We start from the raw sequence: 15,033 nt of genomic DNA on the forward strand, positions 1-15,033 counted from the left end.
ACACACACACTGGCTTCCCACCCTGGTGGCTCAGCAGTAAAGAATCTGCCTGCCAATGCAGGAGACACAGGAGATGTGGGTTCAATCCCTGGGTTGGGAAGATTCCCCTGGAGGAAGAAATGGCAACCCACTCCAGTATCCTTGCCTGGGAGATCCCATGGACGGAGGAGCCTGGCGGGCTACAGTCCATGCAGTCTCAGAGAGTCCAACACGACTTAGCGACTAAACAACAAACAACATACACACACAATGGAATATTACTCAGTTATACAGAAAGAATGAAATATTGCCATTTACACCAACATGGATTGACACAGAGATTATCATACTGAGGGAAATAAGTCAGACAGGGAATATGATATCATTTATATGTAGAATCTAAAAAATAATGCAAATGAATTTATTTGCAAAACAGAAACAGCCTCACAGACAGAAAACAAACCAGGTTAGCAAAGGGGAAAGGTTGGGAGGAGGGATAAATTAGGGGCAGGGAATAAACAGACACACTACTACACACACAACAGATAAACAAGGATCTAGCGCACAGCGTAGAGAACTATATCCAATGTCTTCTCATAACCTATAAACAAGGAATCTGAAAAATACGTACTGTATCATACACCCAAAATTAACACAATATTGTAAAATCAACTGTACTTCAATTAAAAACAGGATGTGGGGTTTGTATAATTAAATCATTATACTTTTAGAATTTACTTCTAAATTTTAAAATGAAACTCCTGACAAGTTAACCTAACAATGAAATACAACGCCTTACAAAGCAACGAGCTCTTCATTATTCAACTAGAGGTTGAGTTGCAGTTCCCCGTAAAGGAAATTTTGTGTTGACTAGAAGATAAGATGCTTGGGCATTTTTTAAATGTGTTAAGGGACAAGAAAGTACTAAAATGAGTCAACAGAAGGAAAAAGAAAAAATGTGGAGGAGTACAATGATGGGGGTATAAATTTACTATTAATATGTAACACCATCTATTAATATGTAATTCCCATAATACCACTAATAAAATAATACGTCCAAGTTCCAATTGTGGTGAGCTGGACTCTTCCTGTCTCCAGTTTGACCAAAGGGCAATGCAGCGGAATCAAATAACGAGACGAGGTCAGTCAGATGCTGTGCAGCCCAGGCCCCAGGCACAGAAGCTGGTCTTAAACTGGACAGGCTAGCTGGGTTTTGTCAACAGGACACTAGGAAGGCCCACAACAAAACAAGACTGAACAGGCTAGATCCTAGATAGAGAGCAAAACAGGCTAAAGGCTTTCCTGGCCTTGATTTCTCTCTGAGTTTGTTTCACAAGTACTGGAGTTCGGCAGAAGTGCTTTGCAGCTGCATTTTGAGACATACAAGGGTCAACTACTCCCAGCTAGCTCTGATTTGACCACAAGAACATGCCCATGCAGATAAAACCTGGACGTGTCCTGGAGTTAACTTTGCTTCATCACCATGCTTAGATCTCTGCTGGAGGAGGGTCTTTGTACTCTGCTGGCACAATTCTTGCTGGGTTCAAAGGAGCGTATTAGACTGCACGTGGGCTGGCCCTGGAATTCTCCACCCAGGGAATTCTCTGCCCATTCCCTTGAGCCCTAATGACCCGGCTGCCTCTTAACCCTTAAATTCCTGTACTCCTCTCCCTTCAGACAGAAAGTGCCTTTGGAGTTTGAGTTCTCCTTCTCCATCCTCTGACCATTGAATAAAGGCCTGTCTTGCTTGCATCAAACTCAGGTTCATCCTTGGCAACAGGAACCAGAGCAGGAAAGAGCTTCCTGACTCAGCCAGGGGGCTTCTTGTTCAGCCAGGCCCCAAGATGGGGGCCTTTCCTCTCATTTAGTAACGAGATCACCTTATGTAGATCCTTCCATTTTTTAAAATCCACGTCCTGGCTCCGTGCCCCCTTTCTTAGAGACCAGGAAAAGTAGTCAGAGCGGAGAGAGGGGGAGGATTTGTGAAAATAGTTCTGTCAACTACAAATTGGCACTTGCCAAGGGTGTTTGCCGTCTACTTCTATAAGCATGAAATCAGGTGCTGCTGACCTTCAACCCCCCTGAAGGAAGTTCACAGTGGAGAGCAGAAATGAGGCAAACTTGGAAAACTGTCAGATCAGGTCTTCAGATAGTTAGATGTTCTCCGGACCTGATTTAAGGGCCCAGTTGTTGTATCTCCTCATATCTAAAAAAGCATCAAAACCTTTCACGGTGACAACTGCTCCTCATGACTAGCAAAGGCTTCACAAAACCAGCAGAAATCTTCTGGAAAAATATATGCCTGATTGCACGTATTCCCACTTCACCAAAAATCACAGATGTACTGAACTCCACTCCCACCCCCACCCCAGCTCTTTGGAGCAGTTTCTCAGAGCTCTCTGAGGGGCTGTCTCCTGGGCTACAGTCCTCATTGTGCCCCCCAAAAAAACTCAACTCGAAACTCTCACATTGTACATTTATTTTTAAGTTGACATTCTTTGCAAGAAGTTGCTGTGATTCTCTCTCAATTCCCAGTCTCCCAAAGGGATGAAGTTTGGGGGTGTTACTTCCTTCAACTCAGCCTAGTGGGGAGAATGATGGGCCAGCCCTCAAGTTTACAGACAGAAGGACTGGTGCCTGAGGAAGCTAAACCTGCGAAGGCTGGCCTCCAGCCGTCTATGCGTGCGTGCTCAGTCAGTTCAATCACGTCCTACTCTTTTCAACCCCATGGATCGTAGCCCTCCAGTCTGCTCTGTCCACGGGATTCTCCAAGTAAGAATATTGGAGTGGGTTGCCATGCCCTCCTCCAGGGGATCTTCCCAACCCAGGGATCAGACCCACATCTCCTGCATCTCCTGCACTGCAGGTGGATTCTTTACTGCTGAGCCAAAAGGGTCTAGGTTGGTAAATAAAATCCAAAGAAAAACCACTTCATGGGATGCAGTTATTGCTCAGATGCCATCCAATAGTGCCACCTAAAGGAGTGGCGAGATCTTACAGTGGCAAGAATCTGGAGGTAAAAGTGAGATTCTTAGAATTGAAGATGGAGTCACAACTGACTAGAAACAGGTAACTGTATCCTGTAGAGGGTGATACAATTAACATCACCATGCGAAGTTGTCAGAGCTTAAAATTAATCAAGGGTTCATTATATAACTTAGGATTATTGTTCTCATTCACATTTTGTTCCAACTTTGTGTCCCTGGTGGCTCAGACGGTAAAGAAGCTACCTGCAGTGCAGCAGATGAAGGTTCGATCCCTGGGTCGGGAAGATCCCCTGGAGAAGGAAATGGGAACCCACTCCAGTATTCTTGCCTGGAAAATCCCATGGGCAGAGGAGCCTGGCACACTTCAGTCCATGGGGTCGCAAAGAGTCAGACACAACTGAGCCAATAACACACACAGTGTATATATTATAAGTGAAAAAATTTCAAAAACGACACATCGTGAAATTTTAAGTGAAGAAGAATTTTTTGGTGAATTTTATGCATATCCTTTCTCTGGTTGTCCAAGCAACATGTATACTAATGAAGATGATAATTCTTCAGAATATAGTTCTGATTCAGACAATGTGAATATTAGACCACAAAAAGACAAAAAAACCTTAGTGACTGATTCTGATAAAGTGAAAATGAAGCTCAGTGCTGAAGAATGCTCTTTTATTTCTACAGAAGAGTGGATCGAAGACAATATTTCACAAAAATTAGACTCCACATGTGTGTCAGGTATAACTGTTGAATGTAATAACCCGCAAAGTGTTAGTAATATAACAATTAATTTTTGGCTGGCCAAAAGAAAAATCACCATAGGTGTGCATTTCTGTAAAAATCTTCCAGTCAATAATTAAGAGTGGGCTAAAAAGCCATAGAATTTTCTAACTTTCCATGGAAGGGCAGGGAAAGATTACTCTGCCATGTAGAATACGTTGGGGCAATGGGGGATGAAAAATAAAAATGTATTTTGATGACATCTCTGAAGGGATAGAGTTACAAGATTTAACCAATAATCACTTGGTAGTGGGGGAAGGCTTGCATCAAAAACAGAGTGAAAAATACAAGCACAGTGAAACAGCAGGTCACTTTAAACCAAGGCTCAAAGACGACTCAAATTGCTCATGACAACAAGTAGCAGTCCTGAGGCTGAAACTCAGCTTTCCAGCTCCTGAGTTTTAATACCTAGGCAACATTTCCTGCATTTTCATACTGTTCATGGAACAACAGACTGGTTCCAAACTGGGAAAGGAAAGGAGTACTTCAAGGCTGTATATTGTCACTCTGCTTATTTAACTTATATGCAGAGTACATCATGTGAAATGCTGGGCTAGATGAAGCACAAGCTAGAATCAAAATTGCCGGGAGAAATATCAATAACCTCAGATACGCAGATGACACCACCCTTATGGCAGAAAGTGAAGAAGAACTAAAGAGCCTCTTGATGAAAGTGAAAGAGGAGAGTGAAAAAGTTGGCTTAAAACTCAGAATTCAGAATTCAGAAAACCGATGGCATTCGGTCCCATCACTTCATGGCAAATAGATGGGGAAACAGTGGAAACAGTAACAGACTTTATTTTGGGGGGTCTCCAAAATCACTGCAGAGGGTGACTGCAGCTGTGAAATTAAAAGACTCTTGCTCCCTGGAAGAAAAGCTATGACCAACCTAGATAGCATATTACAAAGCAGACACATTACTTTGCCAATGAAGGTCCATCTAGTCAAAGCTATGGTTTTTTTCCAGTAGTCATCTATGGATGTGAGAGCTGGACTATAAAGATGAGTGCTGAAGAATTGATGCTTTTGAACTGTGGTGTTGGAGAAGACTCTTGAGAGTCCCTTGGACTGCAAGGAGATGCAACCAGTCCATCCTAAAGGAAATCAGTCCTGAATATTCATTGGAAGGACTGATGCTAAAGCTGAAACTCCAATACTTTGGCCACCTGATGCAAAGAATTGACTCCTTGGAAAAGACCCTGATGCTGGGAAAGATTGAAGGCAGGAGGAGAAGGGGATGACAGAGGATGAGATGGCTGGATGGCATCACCAACTCGATGGACATGAGTTTGAGCAAGCTCTGGGAGTTGGTGATGGACAGGGAGGCCTGGCGTGCTGCAGTCCATGAGGTCGCAAAGAGTCAGATAGTTCAGAGCGACTGAATTGAACTGAACTGAACTGCTGAGTCCCCCCTAAGAATATGATTATGCTCCTCAAGGTCTGTCCTGTGTATGGTTTACAGGGACGGTTCACACTTGCCATAGCTCTGAAAAATTGTTTTGTAATTTAAAAAGCTGGTGAGATGCCTCTGAACAACGGAACATAGCCCAAGGCTGCAATTTTGTTTTCTGCATTACAGCATTTTAAAGCTACTAGTGCCCTGTTCTCTAAGATGAAAATAATCTATCAGTGGGAGCTAAGTGAAAGAGAACAAGCTGGTCTCCAGGTGGCAGATAGTATATGAAGTCAACAGAAGGAACACTTCCTCTGGTCTATTAATAATTCAAAAGCCCTCTATCCTCAACCCTTCTTCACTCTCCAATTCGTTTTCCTTCTTTTCTTCCTACTTCTTTTCATTTCCTCTTTCCAAATAAATAGCCTCAGCTGACTGGCTGCACTTAGGTAATCAGAACACAATGCAATTAATGACTGTTTACAGATTCTTGCTAGTATTTTATTTTTACCCTTTATAGTGTTTGGCCTTTAAAAGCAAGTGAATATGGAGACTGTTTTTTTTTTTTTTTTTTTTTTTTTTGGCTGCCTTTCTCTTTGGCATATGGTATTTATGCCTTTAAAACTTTTTTTGTTTCAGTTCCAGAGCATTTCGCTGATGAGATTTATCAAAATGCACCTACAAATCAGCCACTGAGAGATTGCCTGAACACTAAGCATTATTAGGAAAATGATCATGCCAAGAAAATGATAACAAAGAGCAGGTTTAGGAAATAGCCAGACACCTAGCTCTTTTTAGGAGGGGTTATATATTTTACCCCCAGAAATAATTCATTCAAGTCTGTCACCCTGAATAAAATTAGATTTTTCTTTTAGCTTCAGTAATAGACAATTCCTGGAAGAGTGATGCTCAGAAACATTTGGTAAAAAATTATTTTTACTCAGAATCAAGATTTGTGATTTTATTTCTAGTGGAGGAATGGGACCTGAGAATCAGATATGCATCTGCCTACAAAGCTGCAGTTCCTTCCTCCTGCAATACTTGGGGACCTGCATGGTAGGTACAAAATATTAAGTGTTGTCAATATAATATAATTTGATTAAGATATAGTCTCTTCCCTCTTTTCAAGCATAAGTATTAATCACACTCTTGAGAGTCCCTTGGACAGCAAGAAGATAGAACCAGTCAATCCTAAAGGAAATCAATCCTGAATGAATATTCACTGGAAATGAATGATGCTGAAGCTGAAGCTCCAATACTTTGGCCACCTGGTGTGCAGAGCCGACTCGTTGGAAAAGACCCTGATGCTGGGAAAGATTGAAGGCAGGAGGAGAAGGGGACAACAGAGGATGAGATGGATGGATGGCATCACCAACTCAATGGACATGAGTTTGAGTAAACCCTGGGAGATGGTGAAGGACAGGGAAGCCTGACTTGCTGCAGTCCATGGGGTTATAGAGTCAGACACGACTTAGGGACTGACCAACAATCAATCAGATGTTGAAGTATACGGTTGGCCATAAGCTTTGTTTGGATTTTTTCTTAACATCTCATGGGAAAACCTGAACAAATTTTCTGGCCAAACCAAAGCAAAAAAAAAAAGTAAGAACAGCCATGTATGAGGGAATTTTCCTCATTCATTTACTATTTTCTTTCAGTGTATTTCTTTAATATTTAGTACTACTGAACTATTATAAGCTTACTCATTGTGCAACAACACAAAGGGTCAAGCTTTGGTACATCTCTAGTGGCTGTCTTACCAAGGAGTTTAGTTCACTATAGGATGCAGATGGTGGTCTGTAGGTGAGCCCACCAAACTCTGCCACAGCCAGCAGTGACGATGCTTGTGCTAGGCTGGGCTGGGCTGGGCTAAAAGTGTGAAAGTGAAGTGAACATGTTAGTCGCTCAGTCCGTTCTTTCCCCATGGACTATAGTCCACCAGGTTCCTCTGTCCATGGAATTCTCCAGGCAAGAATACTGGAATGGGTTGCCATTCCCTTCTCCAAGAGGATCTTCCTGACCCAGAGACTGAACCCAGGTCTCCTTCATTGCAGGCAGATTCTTTACTGTCTGAGCCACCTGAGAAGCCCTAAGGCCACCTTCATAACTACCGCCATAGGTGACGTCTTAAGACCCCGCCCTAGCCCCTCTCCCAGGCTACCTTCCAGACCGACTGTCTCTGCCATCTCACTGTGACTAAATCTGATCTCCCTTCAAATTGGCTCTCTTCCTAATTTCTATAATTTTTAGAGGCAGTGCTATGCAGTAAAATGAGTTGAAATGATGAAAAAATGGGATTGAATCCAAACTCTACATTTATTGTTTGATATGGGGCCAATGTTATTCTCCCAGGAGGCTTATTTTCCTCCTCTGTAAAATGTCAGGGAAAAAGATCCCTGGAGTGGAGGATTTTGGGGGTAACAGGATAACTCCTAAGCGCCTATCCTAGTGCCTGGGACAACACAGAAGCTAAATCCTCATGCACTTCCTCCCCTTTCCCTCTCTGGGAATGATGCTGTCATTGCCTACAGTATCCAGGTTGGATGTGTTGATAGCAATTCTTCTATCCCTCTCCTTTACCCAAGTAATATCCAATTACTTGGATAAACTATATCCTTTATCCAAGTAATTCAATATTCAAACTAGCAAGAACCTTAGAAATCACAGTCATCTCATTTCTTGACACTACATAGAGACATAAGGAACCAATTACCCTAGCAATTTGACTTCTGTGTCAATTTCTTAACAATCCTTTGGTGATGGAATTTGTTACTTGACACTTGGTGACCAGAAAAATAAACTCAATCGAAAAATGGGCAGACGACGTAAACAGACATTTCTCCAAAGAAGACATATAGATGGCCAATAAACACATGAAAAGATGCTCAACATTGCTCATTAATAGAGAAATGCAAATCAAAACTACAATGAAGTATCACCTCACACCAATCAGAATGGCCATCATCAAAAAAATCTACGAACGATAAATGCTGGAGAGGATGTGAAGAAAAGGGGACTCTCTTGAATTGTGGGTGGGAATGTAAACTGATACAGCCATTATGGAAAATAGTATGGAGATTTCTTAGAAAACTAGGAATAGATCTACTATACGTTCATGCTCAGTCAGTTCAGTCGTGTCCAACTCTATGACCCAGCAATTCTACTACTGGTCATATACCCTGAGAAAACCACAATTCTAAAAGACACATATACCTCAAAGTTTATTGCAGAGATATTTAGAGCAGCCAAGACACGGAAGCAACCTAGATGTCCATCGACAGATGAATGGATAGAGAAGTTGTGGCACACTTCAATAATGGAATGTTACTCAGTCACAAAAGGGGACAGAGTTGAGTCAGTTGCAGTGAGGCAGATGAACCTAGAACCTCTTACACAGAGTGAAGTAAATCAGAAAGAAAGAAACAAGTATTGTATATTAACACATGCATATGGAATCTAGAAAATGGTACTGATGAACCTAGCAGAGAACAGACTAGCGGACACAGCAGGGGAAGGTGAGGGTCAGATGAACTGAGAAAGTGTCATTAACATATACACACTATTATGTGTAAAATAGATAGTGGGAAGTTGCTAAATAACACAGGGAGCCCGGCCTGGCACTCTGTGATGACCTCAAGGGGTGTGTTGAGGGGAGGGGAGGGAGGCTGAGGAAGGTAGATATATATATATATATATATATACACACACACATATATATATATACACTCACATACACACATATTTAATTATGATTGATTCCTGTTGTTGTATAGCAGAAATAACACAAAATTGTAAAGCAATTGTCTACCAATTTAAAAAATAAATGAAAACTTTATTTTTTTAATTTTTTTCCCCAATTATTTTTATTAGTTGGAGGCTAATTACTTTACAATATTGTAGTGGTCTTTGACATACATTGACATGAATCAGCCATGGATTTACAAAATGAAAACTTTAAAAAGATAATTCCAAAGGAAATAATATCAATTTTGAAAAGCTTAAAAACTGACTAGTTAATAACAATAGTGTGTATAGCCTCAGAAGTATTTACATCATGTTTATATATGCTAGAGTTCTTTCGAGTGGTTTATAGTAGAAAGTCCTAAGGGAATCACTCTGCCAAGCAAAATAAGAACAAGATATGTTCACACATGTGTTCCTGTAACACACCTGTTCTTCCTTTCCTATTCCATGCTGAACACCTATGCACAACCCAGACCTCCAACTTTATTCTCTTCTCCCTCCCATGTTCCATGTACGAAAATAAATAAATCATCCACAGTCAACACATCATATATGTGAAGACAAGAAAAATATAAATCATGTGAAGTGTTAAGGTGTAAATAAATACTTTAAAAAATCAGAAGACTCGATTTCTTTAATTTTCATAGCTGCTGAATATACATATCATTCAGAGTTTTCTCAGTAATAAAACTAGAGCCAGAAAAGAAAAAAGACCCTAGATCTAGTGAGAGCGTTATTGTACTGAAATCTACAATTTGGAAGAGCAACATATGGAAAGTTTCAGGCAGAGGTGACCTTCAGACTTGAATGTTTTGCTCCCTAGCCCAGTGCACTGACTCGATTCCAGGAGGGCCAAGCAAATGGGGAAAACCACCCACCACCACCTCGGAGTCCAGCGGATTACCTCTGAAAGGCGAAGGCATGCTCCCCACAGAACAGGATGGTGGCGACAAGGACGCCCAAGCTATAAAGCTTCATCCCCACAGCAATTCGCTATAAAACCAAACTCTCCAAAGAGAAGGGTCCAGATAGCTGGTTACACAAGAGCCTTCTTTACACACTGGTTAAACTGTAATGGCCTGTTCCCTCTCATTTCTGTGATCAATCGACTTCACTGCCATTTCCACCCTCAAAGAGAAAGTACGCTGAGCTGTTATTCTCAGTGTAGACTATCTAGAGAGTATTTAACTCTTCAGGGGAGATGAGCCAAGAATACAAAAGACAGTAATACGGCGGAAACGTGTTTGGTTTGTTGAAGAACCATAGCCATAGAGTATTGATCCCTGGATCACAGCCCATGCTGAGGGAGGTCCCCTGCGGAGTACTAATGAGGTCCTCCCTTGCTTTTGTCTTTTTCAACATTTTCAACCAGGGGAAAACATCAAAGGTGAGTTTTTCAAATCTTTTGACTTTATTTTTCAATTTTTTTACAAAATTTTGACAAATTTTTGACAAATTTTTCAAATTTATGACTGAGAAGTAGCACTTGTATGGAAGGTTATAGTATCTCCCTTTGGAGATCCATGTCCTTTCATGTTTTTAAAATGTGTGAGCATGAAAGTCACCCATTTGTGTCTGACTCTTTGTGACCCATGGACTATACAGTCCATGGAATTCTCCAGGCTGGAATACTGGAGTGGGTAGCCATTCCCTTCTTCAGGGGATCTTCCCAACACAGGGATTGAACCCAGGTCTCCCTCATTGCAGTCAGATTCTTTACCAGCTGAACTACCAGGGAAGCCCAAAAACCATCATCTCTGTCTCAGTATGTTGAGTTCTGGGTTCACTTCTCAGCATTATCTTCAAATACAATATTCCATCCTCTGTGTCTTGTTCAGACTCATACTCAATTGAAGTGGGTTTTTTAAAAATGTTAATAGCTATATAAGTATTTTCCAAGTTTTGCAACTGGCTCTTTTTCACATTTATCCATGTTGTTTTTACATCTGTATTTTAAAGTATCACTTAAAATATTTTATTGTTCAATAACCAGGTCATGGAAGCAAGCTAAATGTCCATCAACAGAGGAATGAATAAAGAAGCTGTGGTGTACATATACACCACAGAATATTACTCAGCCATAAAGAGGAATGAAATTGTGCCATTTGCAGAGATGTGGCTGAACCTAGAGTCATACAGGGTGAAGTAAGATGGAAGGAGGAAAACAAATATCATACATTAACACATATATGTGGAATCTAGAAAAATGGTATAGATGAACTGACTTGCAAAGCGGAAATAGTGACACAGACATGCATTACAAATGTATGGACACCAAGGGGGAAGGAGGGGCAGGGTGGATGGGTGGGGTTGGCGTATACACACTATTGATGCTGTGTATGAAATAGATAAATAAAGCAGATAAGTAATGAGATAACTGCTGAGGCTGCGGAGCACAGGGGCGCTGCTCAGGGCTCTGTGGAGACCAAAATGGGAAGGAAATCCAAGGAAGAGGGGACATGTGTACGTGTGTGGCTGACTCACTGCCGTGCAGCCGAGACGGACACAACATTGTAAAGCAACTGTATGCTAAGACAAAATATTTTACCGTTTGATTTTTTATGAATGTGGTTTCTTCAGCGCTCTGGCTGAGAATCCTCAGAATACTCATTTTTAAGTCTGTGCCAGGCTCCTCTAGAAGTTTAATTGTATTTGGGGTGATTTTATACTCTGAGCTTTGGTTTTTTGGCTGCCTCCCTTAGCATTTGATTTTCTTTTGTGTTTTGGAACCTGAGTTTCTAAGCTCATTTGGAAGCCTTTTGTTTTCTTTTTCTGCTTTTCTTTCTCTTTGCTCACGTCTCTCTCCTTTGCACAAGTCTTCAAGCAGCCCCTGGGCTTCCAAAGGTCTCACAGTGGTTTTCAGAGTTTATATGCCATGCTAACACGGTGACCTTCAAAGATCCAGTAATCAGTCAGGTGACATGACTTAGTCACTGGCTTATTTACTCCTGATCTAGTTATTCTTTTGTCTCCTACAGACCAGCAGGCGTTATAAACTGTCCTAGACAGCAGTGGGCAGTGTCTTTCAAAAATTGGGGTACATACAATGAAATACAGATATTAAGTATATAGTTAGAGCTTCCAAAAAATATGTACACTTGAGTAACCCGCACTTCTGTCTGGTATAGAAAATTTTCATCACTTCAGAAAAATTTTGCATATTCCTTCCAATGAATTACTACCACCCCCTCCACCCCAATAGTAGCTGCTCTGATTGTATTACACAGATTAATTTTGCCTGATCTAGAACTCCACAGAATCACATGTTGTCCTAGTTTCTTCGGGCTACTGAAAAACAAAAAATACCATGGACTGGGTGGCTTAAACAGTAAACACTATTTCTCACAGTTCTGGAGAGTGGGAATCCAAGATCAAGGCACAGATTCAATATCTGATAAGGACCTGCTTCCTGGCCCCCTTCTTGCTGTATCCTTCTGTGGCAGAAAGAAAGATGGAGAGCTCTCTGGGGTCTCTTTTATAAGGGCACTAACCCCATTTATGGGGGCTCCACCATCATGACTTAATCATCTCCTAAAGACCCCCACGTCCAAATACCATCACACTGGGGCTTAGGTTTCAACAAGTAAATGAGGGGCAGGTCAGGGGCAAGGACACAAACATTCAGTCTACATCATGTGACATGTACTCTTCTGTGTTAAACTTTCTTCACTCAGGGTATTTTAAAAAGTCTTTCATGTTACTGTATGTGCCAGCAATTCATTGCTATTTATTGCTGAGTAATATAACTCTGCTTATCCATTTTCCTACTAATGAACATCTGAGATGTTTTCAGCTGGGGTCTGCTATGGATAGAGTTGCTATGAATATAGTTGTACAGAGCTTTTTTGATGGACTAATGTTTTTGTTTCTCTTGCGTAAATATCCAGGAAGGGAATTGCTAGGTCAGAGATGCTTAGTTTTATAAGAAACTCCAGTGGCTTTTTTCAAGGTGGTCGTATCATTTTACACGCCCCCCTCCCCAACCATATATTAGACTTCCCAGGTGGCTCAGTGGTAAAGAATCCCTCTGCAATGCAGGAGAACTGGGTTCGATCCCTGGGTCAGTAAGATCCCCTGGGGAAGGAAATGGCAACCCACTCCAGTATTCTTGCTGGGAGAATCCCATAGACAGAGGAGCCTTGCAGGCTACAGTCCATGGGGTCTCAAAGAGTCAGATATGACTTAGTGACTAAACAATAACAACAACAACCATATGTTAGAGTTCTAGTTGGTCTGTATCCTTGTTATTTGAAGCAGTCTTTTTCATTTTAGCCATTCTAGTAAGTGTGTGGTGGTGTCTAATTTGCTCTTTAAATTAAATTTCTAAGACTGATAATGTTGAGAAGCTTTTTTGTGCTTATTGGCCATAATTATATGTGTGAGTGCATGTGCATGTGTGTTCCAATTATTTGCCTGATTTTTAATCAGATGGTTTGTCTTATTACTGATTTGTAGGAGGTATTTATATACTCTGGACATCTATGTGTGCTACTGGAATGGGTTGGAATACTGGAATGGGTTGCCATGCCCTCCTCCAGGAGATCTTCCTGACCCGGGGGTCAAACCCACGTCTCTTACGTCTCCTGCATTGGCAGGTGGGTTCCTTACCACTAGTGCCACTTGGGAAGCCCCTGGACATCCATCTATATGACACCATAAAAGGCAAAACTGCAGATACAGAAAATAGGTTAGTTGTTGCCAGGTGCTGAGACTGGAAAGGAAGTGATTAACCTACAAGAGGTACAGGAGAACTGTTTGGAGTTGTGCAAAAATTCTGTGTTTTGATTATAGTGGTAGTTACACAATTGTGTACAGCCCAAATTCCTCCAAGTTCCTCGGACTTAACTCTTAAATATCTCGCATGAAGAGCAAGAGAGACAGACAGAAAGAGAGAGAGAGAAAGTGAAAACACAACAGCTTGATCATGAGGACTCCATCCACCCTAGCTCACAGACAAATCTCTTAGCTTCTCAAAGGTGCAGTTTTCCCTTCAGAGAAATGAGGTTAATGATAAGCTATCTCTGAGGACTATTGTGGGAATTCAGAGGGATCTCATCTGAAAGTGACTGGCAAAACAGGTGTTCAGTATTTCCCATTCATCAAGAAAAAGGTAAGTCAGGAAGGGAGCTGATAGGGGCCAAAGTGTTCTCTGCCCAGAGCCTTATCCAGGTCATGGTGACCTTGGGGACAACCGACCTCGCCTTCTGCTGCTCCCAAAGAGAGGATGAGACACAGCCCCAGAAGACAATCTGGTCCTGGGGGATTGATCTCAATGAATCAGGCCCCCTGGGGCCCAGCTAATTTGTATATTTACTCGAGTCAATTTGGAACACTAGGTGGCAAAAATAATACAGCAATTGTTTCTTCCAGAGCTGTAAACTTCTGTTTTGGGGGCTTCCTGAGTGGGTCAGTGGTAGAGAATCCACCTGCCAATGCAGGAGATGAAAGAGACGCAAGTTTGATCCCTGAATCAGGAAGGTCCCTGGAGTAGGGAATGGCCACCCATTCCAGTATTCTTGCCTGGAGAATCCCATGGACAGAGGAGCCTGGAGGGCTACAGTCCGTGGGGTTGTAAGGAGTTGGACACGACTGAACGACTGAACAATGACAATAGCAACCATGATCTAGCCTGGCCTGGATTTGGATATGCAGCTCAGGCATCCTGTTAGGTAATCACTGAGAGAGTCAATTAATTTCACGGCATTTTATCATGAGTTCAGGTGCAGCTCAATTTACAAGTTTTCCTTTCAAAATCATTCAGCCATTAAAGCTGCATAATCTTGGGAGGTTTGGAAGACACATAATTGATAAATGTTTTTTCCCTCCACACACACTCTCTCATGTTTATTCATGCAGAGCGAAGGTTTTATAATTTACACAAAGGGCTGGTGTATCCAGCCCCCTGTGTTTCTGAAGGGGAGGAAAGATGATGCCATCCGGGAGCCACTGAAGAAGGAGATTTGAGGCTTGAAGGCAAGGACTCCATCCCAGGTTCTGATGCTTTGGCTGCAAATACTGAGTTGGGGACTTGTGGCACCAGGAGTGTTGGTAGGTACCCAAACAGGTAAATGCTTGTTGGCTGGATGGTTAAATTGTGAAGAAAGCAGGGTTTGTCCTTAAAACACTTTCCTTCCCGCATTCCCTGTTTCT

At 41.8% G+C, this 15,033-nt stretch overlaps 1 protein-coding gene across 1 annotated transcript in view; it reads right to left on the reverse strand.

The window, feature by feature from the left end:
* Positions 1 to 9,861, reverse strand: part of CPB2 (carboxypeptidase B2) — a 54,091-nt gene extending 44,230 nt beyond the window's left edge. Inside the window, exon 1 of the mRNA XM_061132995.1 lies at positions 9,788 to 9,861. Within this exon, the coding sequence (XP_060988978.1) occupies positions 9,788 to 9,861 (74 nt within the window). The remainder of the gene's footprint in view (positions 1 to 9,787) is intronic.
* Between the last annotated feature and the right edge of the window lie 5,172 nt (positions 9,862 to 15,033).

Source organism: Dama dama, chromosome 30, assembly GCF_033118175.1.
Source record: "Dama dama isolate Ldn47 chromosome 30, ASM3311817v1, whole genome shotgun sequence".
Taxonomy (NCBI): domain Eukaryota; kingdom Metazoa; phylum Chordata; class Mammalia; order Artiodactyla; family Cervidae; genus Dama; species Dama dama.